General features: G+C 35.7%; 1 protein-coding gene across 1 annotated transcript; it reads right to left on the minus strand.

Moving 5' to 3' along the window:
• Positions 1 to 1,636: 1,636 nt before the first annotated feature.
• Positions 1,637 to 11,201, minus strand: LOC128180886 (threonine synthase-like 2). The gene is made up of 10 exons (XM_052849067.1): positions 11,120 to 11,201; positions 9,362 to 9,502; positions 7,331 to 7,560; positions 6,633 to 6,827; positions 6,315 to 6,467; positions 4,595 to 4,746; positions 4,131 to 4,197; positions 2,832 to 2,980; positions 2,156 to 2,424; positions 1,637 to 1,977 (listed from the first exon to the last, which is right to left on the minus strand). Exons 3-10 carry the CDS (start codon positions 7,551 to 7,553, stop codon positions 1,755 to 1,757), a joined length of 1,431 nt encoding a protein of 476 aa, XP_052705027.1. The 5' UTR covers positions 7,554 to 7,560; positions 9,362 to 9,502; positions 11,120 to 11,201; the 3' UTR covers positions 1,637 to 1,754.
• Between the last annotated feature and the right edge of the window lie 347 nt (positions 11,202 to 11,548).

The raw sequence follows: 11,548 nt of genomic DNA on the forward strand, positions 1-11,548 counted from the left end.
TATCGACAATATCGACTTTAAATATGAATGTTAAATTTAGACAGCTGTGGTTGTGTACATATGCATTTAAGTATCATATTGAAATCAGTGATTCGATATCGATACAATATCGTCGATATCGATATACTACATCGTGTCTTTGACATAACTCGATTATACACTGAATCGAAACACTTAAACCCCTGTCACACCGGAGCTGCGTCCTCACGGCGATCCCGCTGCGTCCTTAAATAATGTAAAACGTCAAGGTAAACGCAGTAGAGTCTCCTAGAGCGCCGTAAGAACGCAACGGCATCTTCGTCCATCGCGGTGGGATCGCCTTGAACATTGAAGAACGCCATGCGACGGCGCGCACTTTGAACATGCACAAAGTACGCGCCGTGGCTCGGCGTTCTGATAAACACGCCGTAGAAGCGTAGTGAGGTCGCCGTGGCAGCGCCGTAAGATCTCTAACAGCGCCACGAGAGCTCCGTCGGCGCGCTCAAGGAACGCAGCTAATCGCAGTGATAAGTCAATTGCGCTTGCATGGAGACCTCACGGAGTCCTTTGGGATCCCACTGCGTCTCTATCGCGCTCTCACTGCGCATCCACAGCGTTTGAACAAGTTGCTTTCCATTTGGCTGCGTTCACACAGCGACCCCAAAGAGCTGTTGCTGCGTTCATCGCGCTCTCGTGACGTTTCTTCTGCGTTTATACCGCGCTCCCACGGCGTTTTAACTGCTTTGTCCTCAAGACCACGAAAACTCAAAAATGGCTGTTGTACAATAGCAAGCGATGTAATAATTATCAAACTGGATGAAGATGACTATGTAAAAAGTAGAATTTGCTAATATTCCAAGACCAATCAATAGACGTAGATGGAATTCATGCCATTTGGTTCTGATGTTTTCACATCTTTTCTATGTTTTCTAACAACTAATAACGGATTTTTTTGGTAGACCTGACTACTAAAAGTTTTATCCCAGTCCTTCACAAATTGTTATGAAGTAACTACGTTTTTATATTACAATGTACCTTTTCATAAAATCAAAACAATTTTTTAAACATTTGTTTACTAGTTGTTTCCCATACATTTGTACAAATTAATATTAACCTACCAAGAAAAAGAGAACGTCTTGTGCACGCAGTCAGCGCGCAGAGCACGCCGTGAACGCGCGGTAAAATCTCCTAGCACGCCATGAGCGCGCGGCGGAGACTCAGCGAGAGCGCAGTTAATCGCCAAGTAGAACTCCGTGGAAACGCAGTTACACGCCGTGGGAGCTCCGTAAGAACGCCTCGGTCGCCGTAAGGACGCCGTGAAGACTCCATTTGTAAAATTTTCAAATAAAACGGTACATTTTTTCTTAATTTTCCTTTCGATCCTACGGCGATTCCATGAATTTTACAACGCCGTGAATACGCCGTGGAGACGCAGCTTGGTGTGACAGGGCTTTTAATGAAGACATTTACTTTGTCAGATATTCTCAACGTAGTTAAAAATTACGCGTAATTTATGTCAAACCGCTTGGCAGTTTGATTCAGATGCAGATCTGTAGTTTGGGTAGTTTTTCTTTTGTCTTATTAGCTTCCGTTTAAAACGAAAAGAAAAACTTGACTTGTTTTGCTCTATAAGTTTTTTCACGGAATGGGACAAATTAATAGTATGGAAACATAATGCACATGAGTAATACAGATGATTCAAGCATTTATGCATGTGAACCAAACTTTTTATTGGACAGTTATAGTAAAACAAAACATGTTTTTCTCTCAAATGGTCATTCCTTTGCGCGATTTCTGTCGATGTCCTCTATTTTGTCCTGTAACATTTCCAGCCAGTTATCCTCTTTATTCATGTCCTTGTATCTCTGCTTGCTTTCAAATAACTTCGATACTCGTGGGTCACGTGTGAATGGAATGGCGGCCGATTGCAGCGCCTCCTCGAATTTTATAACGGATGCCGTGGCAATGATGATTCGAGCTTTCTTTTCCTCAGGGTTCCTTGAATTAAACAAAAATATGGCATCAGTTACTTGTAAAAAACCAGAAACAACATCTGACATGTAGCATAAAAAGATCTTCAGTTTCCGTTTGCTTAACACTAGTTGAAAACAAGATAAATCTCGAATTGATCAAATACATAATGTAATGAACGCAAAAATGAACTGTTTCGTTTTACTTCTGGAGCTGTTGATAATGGTAGGCCACCCCTGTGACAGTATGAGGACACACCAGGTATTCATGTGCGTCCCAGGTTCTTTTCATCGTACGTCTGATGACGTCATCGGTAGCGACAAACGTGTCCACAACGACCTTCTGTAAGGCCTCTGTGATTTCTTTGGGGACCATAACATTTCCGGTTTCTTCAAATTCCGTCATCAGTTTTTTAATTAGTTTACAGTCTCCCCCTGTCAACACATACCAGATTCTCTCCATATTGTATGGAATCTGATTGTTGAAAAGAAATTAATTCAAATCTTAAATGAAAGTTAGTCGTTATACATGACTGTAGTCTTTCTATTTCTGATTATCAAAATAAAACGTTGCTTGCAAGAAAAAAGAAATAACTTCTTAAAGAATTTTTACGATAGTCCCTCTTTCTTGTTGACAATCATACTTTTTGGGGTAAATAAGCACTACATCAAAAATTGTCTGTTTAATTAATTTATTCATTTATTTATTTTTGGACAATAATATTTGCCTAAAAGATATATCAATACACTTTAAGTATGTAATTATACATACTCAGTAACCATCTTATCTTTCAAGTAAAATTCTACAGTCGCAATTATTTCTCGGGCTTTCCGGACAAGAAGTACTCTGCTAGAAAGACCCGACAAGCTGGGATTGTATACCTGGATATCCATAGCTGGTGCCAAAGTCTCAATCACGTGGTCAGCAATTGCGTAATTTCCTGTTTGAATTGTGCGTGCTACGACGTCGTTTTGGGTTACTGCGCACACGAACTCTAACTGAACCCCCATCTGTCTCGCAATTATGCCAGCTGAAACATGATTACAGCCTATTGTTTCACACAAAGAAATCAAAATCTTAGTAAAGGACTATATATGATATGGGCCTAAAATGGCCCCCTAAAATGAACATCATCGTTTTACTGTAATTCTTTGTTTTCTTTGTACGGATATTTATTTGGTGTTTTTACATTATGTTCATTTTGATTCAAGTGCCCACAATTTAGAAATATGATATCATTAAGACAACCTTTTCTCGCCACTTTTGCATTTTTAGCATAAACAGTTTGTTTTCAAGCAGTTTTTTTTTCTTTCCTAAAACATAGAGCGCATGCTTGAACAAACAACATATTTAATCAGAGGTGTAACTAGCCAAGACTAATAACTGACAACAAAAATTTCCTTGTTCAAGCATGCGCTCTATATTTCCCATTCGTTAAAAGGTAAGAAAAATGTCAATTTTTGACTAATTTTGATTGAATTATAGACCTAGCGTCACTTCTGACGTCAAATACTGCAAGTGAGTGCAAATAAATCAAATAAATAGGTGAAAAATATATTTTTTATCAACTCTTCTAAAAAATAACATAACAGTTTAACGTTCCCGAAACACTTTAAAAAATGGCGAATTATGGGGGCCAAATTCAACTCATATCATACAAAGTTCTTTAGATGATATCACTGAATTTTGGAAAGAGCGCTTATGTTTACAAACATGTTCATAAATTAAGATATGCGTTAGGCACAGGTATTATATTTAACTATTCTGATACATATTCTACTGTTTACCAAAAGTAAGATTATTTATAAATATAAGGAGTCTTTTAGCACAAGGTGTATCAGGTCTATTGAAAAATATCATATAAAAGGATATTCTAACGCTTTTGTGTTTAAGACGGCGCGATAGTCAACAAATTAACCATCAGATCTACCAAAAACTTTCAGATATGGCTTGTTTACCTATATGCTTTTTTATTTTATTTTTAAATCTATAATTTTTACATTTTAAATTTGGGTATTTTCCTATATATTTATATAGAACTCTTCTTCTTAAGGAGATCAATACAGTCTTCAAAAAAGGCCACGACGGTCGAGCCCTCTTAATCTTCCATTATTTTTATTTTACCATAAGGGTATTGCAAGGTTTTTGATATATAAATCATGATGACTTAGTGGACTTACAAGTTATATTGCCCAGGGCACCTGTGGGTACAACAACTTGAACTACTTTGTCACAGGATGGGCACATCTGGAAGATATAATTTGGGTATTAAAATATCTACATTGAATATATTATGTTTTAAATATAATTCAGGTACATGTATAAAGAAAATATCTAGAACATAGAATGTTTTATGATTTTATAGGATGAAATAAAGTAGAATTCATTTTATAATATGATCATGGAAAATGAAACATCAAATTTCACGAAACATCAGACTTCAAAGATGCGGTAGCATTTATTAATTCTAATTTGAGGTTAAACGCATCGTATATAATTAGGAATTAAAGTATTATTTTTTATATATATTGGGATACTAGTATCTTCCATCAAATGGAAAATTCTAACAGATTTTAGAGGGCTTTAAAGCATCGATTACGACGTTGGTATTTTCACTGCCTTGGTTACGTGTTTATGGGAGTACCTGTAAGTAGGCGTAAATATAGTGCACTGTCTGAACCATGATCCGCGCCCAGTTTATGGAGTTAATGGAGGACAAGTTATGACGTTTGGTGAAGGCGTTGTCCCTGAAGCACAGTTTGATTGGTGCATCCAAGTCATCTGACGAGCCATCAACTATCAAAAGACAAGTTTTATCTATTGATACGCAATTTTTAAAGCTATAATGTTTGTTTCGTTTAAAATCATTATATTGTCAGCATACATGTATATTTAAAGTGTGCCGTTCATGCGAAGATCTAGAGGGGTGGGTCTGGACTCCCCTTCTGGAAATTTAATTTTTTTTTTAAATTTACATAGTAAAAATTACCGAAAAGTACATCTCAGACCTTCCCCTGCTCGGAGCAAACAAAAACTTCCCTCAGACTCCCACTCGAATTTCTTTTCCTTTGGGGGAGGGGGATACTCGCGCATGTTATTCGTTACAAAAATTGTAGCATTCCTTTACCTTTTTACAGGATTATTCATAAAGAAGCAGCTACAAAAAAATCTACCTTTCGTCAATTTTATATCATTCGACACTAAAGTATGGAACAAAGCATAGGTTTTTCAAAGTACTATTTATGTCTAAGTAATAGAATTTCAGCAAATCCATCGACTTTTGCACTTTCTGTACTTATATCTGTCATCGTCAATGCATGGTACACTCGTTTTATTCGACTCTGCTTTTCGACATTCAGCTAACAAGTTTACTGCCAATCGATGTTAATCGGGTACTAGGGAAGCTGGTTTAATGCTTCAGCTTTGTTTTCAAAGTCTGGATTTGAAATAAAAAAGTGAAGATTTAACGACCAAAAGATGAATACACTTTTCCCAGAATTCCATCTCACAGTTTTCAAAATATGTATTTCCAACTTAAAGCTGCTTGGTCCGATTTTTTTAATAATTACAGTATCAAATTTTTTTCATACAAATCATTTATCTTGGAAAGTTATGGACTTTCTTCTATTTACACTAGCAGAATCAGTCTCCTTTCAAAGTCAGAAATATTCAAGTTAAATAAAAATAATTTCTCTTTGGGCAAACGAAAAAACAAACCAAAATGTATCACGGCAATGTTTAGAAAAGGAAACTGCTTGGTTTCGTCCCCCGAATGATTGGGGTTATTCAACCCGCTTGCTATATGCATGTATGCATCGATTGTAAAGAAAGCAGACTTTAGAAATATTAGCGAACAAAACGTACACATGTTGATTTGTAATTTGTCTGATCATTTCGACTTTATTTAAAGCGATGTCAAATTCGTAATACAACCATACCCGTCTCGTCGCCAGTGGCGAAATTTATCATGAGGCGAAATAACGCGGTACCTTTTAATGTCGTTTGTTTTTGTTAACAAATCTTGTTCTTTTTTTTCTTCATTGAAATTTGGCATAATTGACGGGTAAAACTACTGCAATGTCTATTATTATACATATACTAAGCATAGCAGTCGTTTTAAAGCGTGCATAAAATTTGAGATAAAATCGGACCAAGCAGCTTTAACAAATTTTAGATTAAGGTATGGTTTCTATTACCTGGGGAGAAACAGATGTTATAAAAGAATACAGGTTTTCCTTAAATTTGACAAGCGTGCGTGCCTTTTCTAATAAATTTTTCAATTTTTTTTTAAGTGAATCTAATTAAAGCATTTTTCTGAAATGAAATTTAAAATGTTGAGATTGGCTATAATAAGAAGTGTCCACCTCTGTACACGTGTACATTGTCTTCTATCACAGTGGTCATCTGAAGTTCCTGTATCTGTGAACAGCGCCCCTTTGGGAGGAGCACCACAATGTCAATCCACTTCTGTCCCCTTACGGCTTCAATGGCCGAACTTCCGGTATCACCGGACGTTCCTAAACAAATAAATTTGACAAAATCAATTTAAAAAAATATACATTTAGATTAAAGCGCTGTGGTTTGTTATTTCTGTGGTTCAATCTTATGTGACAGTTTTAAGGTCTTGAAAATAAAAGGCAAGACAGAAGAAAAAGAGAGGATTGATTTTGTTCGTTCCCTACCAACGATAATATTAAAGTGTTTCTTTCTCTTTGAAAGAAAATAAGGTATGAATTGTCCGACGCACGAAAGAGCCAAATCCTTGAATGACCATGTCGGCCCGTGAAACAGTTCCATCACATTTAATCCATCCGGAAGTCGCTTTATTGGACTAACTTCCGGTACCGAGAAACGGGAAAAGGCTTTGTCGATAATATCTAAAAATCAAAAGATTAAAAAAAATATAGTAGAGTTATTGTGCTGTAAAATAACTATATATAATTATATTATGCAAATTTACTGTGGAACGAACTAAAATTTGTTATTTAATGATTTTTATTGTGTTGACGCAATTTTTACAACTAATCAAAGTAATGCAAGTAGCAACATTTACAAAAACAAGCTTTCAAATTAGAATGACATGTTCATGTTTATGACATTAAACTTTTAAGATAAGTAGTTAGCAAAAAAAGTTAGAAAATAAACTATAGCAACACGAGATTTTGATTGACAAGGAATAGTGCTAACTCAGGGTTGTAAAACTCACAAAAGCTTATAAAACAGTGTTCGAGAGATATGGAAAATCAATGACTCAACAAAAATGTGTACTACAATTGTAGTCGACTATAGAAACAAATCAAAGTTAATATACATATCGTATAATAGCATTATAGGACTGGATAAATTGTAAATAATCAATTTCAAACCATTGTACACTTACCACTTAAATCAGATGTTGGAATCTCATCCTCGTCTACAAACAGGGGAACTATTTTCTTTGCTAGTTCTACGTAGGATAGCTTGGCCCATGATGTTAGCTCCTTAGCGTCAATCTTTGGAATGGTTTCTGGGAGAATTAGTCCGCCATCTGCTGCATATCCGGTAAATAAAGCTTCCTCAAAAGTTTGTCCCGTGACGTCACCACGAGTACTTTTATATTTCATTGTAAATCTAAAAATATGACGTGATTTAATGTGGGTTTAAATACAAAGTCTTAAGATTTTCATATTCAACAGCTCAGCTGCCAACTGCATTTGTATCTGCGTATTTGTAAAAATAATAGCAATTGTAATTAAGGTTAGACGACACGTTCCTCTATTTTGGATAACTTCTTCTAGGAATTTGTTATTGATTTACAACCACTTTGACAAGCTTCCTTGCAAAAAATTAAGGTACCTTACCAGACATTTCTACAAGATACTAGAGTAAGTGATTTCCTTTATAATCTTCTTGAAAATACACTTGAATTGTTGATTAAAATTTTATTTTGGATTATACATTTATATTTGTAAAATTTCAGTCATTTTAAAATGATAATAAATAATAATAATTTATTTGGTATATCATCAGGCCGTTGAAAATTTGAGGAATAGTTATCATTTTTCGAGGACCGTGTCGTTAAACCTTAATATATGTTTACTAGTAATTTATCTAAAACACGGTATTTGTCTATAGAAAATAAACAAACATGTCTGCATGCATACATGGTTATTCTTGTTCCTTTTTAGCTACATAATGCATTTGATTTAATTAAATTAAGATCCAAAACTGTTTCTAAAACTAAAAAAAGAAGTGGGTTCAACTTCAGACTGAATTAGGAAGACTGAATCTATTATTTGAACTAAGATTTATTCTGCCTGCCATTGACCTGCATGCTGAATTTTATCTACATGCACGATGCACTCTAGTCAAGTAAAACTCTTTTCACTGACTGCTCAAATAAGTTCGTCAGTAGGTCATCTATATCAACGAGAAATGTAGGTAGGCTATATTTAGCTGAAAATTCCACATACATGTATCACCTTATCCTCCTTAAGGTTTGCCTTTATAGCATTTAAGCACATGAAGCTAGTACTTGGTAAAGTGTAGATAAGTAGTATTCTTTACAAGCAGTATTAAGCATTACGCAGTATACAGCTGGCAATAACATCTAACAGTTACCAGTCAAAAGCTTACAGTTATCAGTTGACAGCTTACAGTTATTACTCGACAGCTAGCCGTTACCAGTCGTCAGCTTACAGTTATTACTCGACAGCTAGCAGTAGGCAGTCCAGAGGTAGCAGTGAGCAATCGACAGCTGACAGTTAGCAATCAGCAATAGACAGCTATATAGCAGTCGGCAGCTGATATATGAAAATAACTGTCATAACAAAGGTTTACACGTTGCACTCGAGAATTTAAAGGAGGACAGCGGAGGGAGGGGGGGGTAATCCGACCCCCCCCCTCCCCCCTCTGTGGAAAATTACATTGTATTAATTAAATTCACTTCGCAGAATTACACCCCCTCCCCAATCGCTTCCGAACCAACCATGCAAGCCCCCCGGCAAATAAAATATTTTCCTAACACCCCCCCCCCCCCCACTTCCAACCAGGAAAATTTCTTAATCCGCCTTTGCGTTGTTTAATATATAAATCTGAAACGAGCTGCAGATTAATTTATTGCTTAAACAAACAATAGGGCGCCATAGGACGCTTTAATTTACAACGAGGTCATCCGCTGCGATAAAAATTTACCCTAGCTTGTAAATGTCAATGTCACGGAGAGGAGATATATCTACAATCCTTGTATGCTGCAAAAACAGACGACACAAAAAAACATTACAGGATTAAATTCCAATTAATCGTATTCTAATAAATAAAAACAACAAACGTGATCGTCTATGATTGTCACGTATGTAAATAAAGTTATCAGGTGCGTTGCATTGTCAACAAGAAACATGACACATATTTTGTAAAGAATTGTTCTACTTACGTGTTGTATTCTTTTCTTGTCGTGAATCAATAGGTTTGTCCTCCTTATCTTGTTGCTGACCAAAGCAGGCACATGTATGGAAACTTGTACTACACATAAATCATTTACTGAACCTGGTCGTGATTGTACATTCAGTCATATCTTTTAAAAAAAATCTCTGAATTATGGAACAAAATCAACAAGACTATATTACTTTGGGCTGTTTATGCCCAACTCCAATTTGATGAAGGCGGGGTCTATTCATTGCAATCACATGTTGTTATGTTGTTCTTATACTTACCTAACCAATTTAAAGTGTTTTCAATATTTCTTTTTTACTATAGTCTGTCCCAAGATATTTATGCTGCACATTTGGACGATTTTTAATAAAAATACACTTACCTGTGAAAGAAGTGCAATTGAAATAGTTGAAAGGGATATTTTCCAAGATAATTTCATTGACACATTATCATCTTTCACTCGGAAAAATTCACAGGAACGAAAACAGATTCCTTACGGAGATTTATAATGGGGAATGTCTTTTCTTTTCTCCATTCGGAATACACTCGGAATACATCGCGCAATATTTCAACGTTATCATCCGGGCTTGCTGCAATGCAAAATCTCCGTAGACATCACATTTTTTAGCATTGTATTGAAACCTGATAAGCTAACAGGGGCGTTTTGACTGAGAAATCTTGGAAATTAGTCATACCTTTGAATGAACATCGTTTGAATCCTGAGGTATTTATAAATATCAAACAATTAAGCCAAACGTGAATCCAAAATATCTTGGGACAGAGTATATAAATGATTTTCCTAAAAGTTCAGCTAAATCAAGGTACATGTTTATGCATCTGTCTGTAATTCTAGGGTTATGTTTGTAAGTGGAGTTTTCAATGCCAAAAACACGATTTATTTTATTTCAAATCAATGTTGTTGAAATATTCAGGCACGTAGCATCAGGGGGGGCCAGGGGGGGCCTGGCCCCCCCACTTTTTATCGCACAAATTTTTAAAATTTACATATAAAAAATGAATTATAATGGAGTTGCCCCCCCCCCCCCACTTTTTTGGAAGTTAGTAAAAAATTGGTATGAAAATTAGGAAATGAGTAGTCAAATTGAAGTAACCCCCCCCCCCCCCCCCCCCCCACGGATTAAGAATTTCATGTTTTTTTAAGGGAAAAAATTTTGGTAGAGAGAATTTTTTTTTTAAAAGTATAGTTGAGCCTACCCCCCCCCCCCCCCCCCCCCCCCCCCCCCCCCCCCCCACGGATTAGGATTTTGAAGATTTTTGGAAAACTTTAAATTTCCCTTTTTTTGCTTGTCATGATTTTTTGGATGGGTCTGGCCCCCCCACTTTCAAAAACGATGCTACGTGCCTGATATTATTTTTCTATCCAGGAAAAAATGCTTTGGGTCCGTTATTTTAAGCAATAATTAAGTATTACGAGTAAACATCAAAATGGTAATAAAATGTATTGGACCATACATTACAAAATCGATTCTTAGTACTAGAGTTGTCACAAACAAAGACACTGGAAAATGTAAATATAATGGATCTTGTCCAAATTCATCCAGGGCTGTATATTTCAATTGAAACAGCGTCAATTTCACACAGAAGAGCAGACCTTGGAAGGGGGGAGGCTTTAACAATTTTGACAGCCTAAAAATATTGGTGAGCTTCTCTAATCGAATCAGGAGAAAAGAGGTCAATATGTGACAGCTTGTTTAGATGAGAAAACTAAATATATGTACTAACTTAAGTAGTTACTTACGTATTATACATCCCAATGAATGTCCACGCTCTTGTTAATTAAAACGGCTCTGATTTGTAAACCATATGTTGCTTTGCATGCCTGGATAATTCGGTTTGGTCAAAAAATGATATTCATACCTTAGTTAAACCATTGTTGACATACCTATTTGTAGTGTGTGCTTTAAATGCGGTTTTCTAGTAATAAAAAAAATATTTCCCTTATTCTCATTCTTACTTTTCCTGAAATCAGACAACCCCATTCATTACATCAGAGTATTCGTCAGTGCTTTATATAAACAATAAAATGCTTTCTTTGGTGATTCATTAGAGAATATACATTTAATTTTTTTTTTCTGCAATGATCGCTACCTTCATAATGAATCATCAAAGAAAGCATTATATTGTTTATATTAACATCTTTCATTTAGCTAATTGATAAGTTGATTAT

Source organism: Crassostrea angulata, chromosome 4 (assembly GCF_025612915.1).
Source record: "Crassostrea angulata isolate pt1a10 chromosome 4, ASM2561291v2, whole genome shotgun sequence".
NCBI classification, from domain to species: Eukaryota; Metazoa; Mollusca; class Bivalvia; order Ostreida; family Ostreidae; genus Magallana; species Magallana angulata.

Coding starts and splice junctions, on each gene's coding strand:
- LOC128180886 (XM_052849067.1), bottom strand. CDS start 7,553: ATGAAATATAAAAGTACTCGTGGTGACGTCACGGGACAAACTTTTGAG. Junction 6,468..6,632: donor ACACTTTAATATTATCGTTG/GTAGGGAACGAA, acceptor TTATTTGTTTAG/GAACGTCCGGTGATACCGGA. Junction 4,198..4,594: donor ATATTTACGCCTACTTACAG/GTACTCCCATAA, acceptor TATATCTTCCAG/ATGTGCCCATCCTGTGACAA.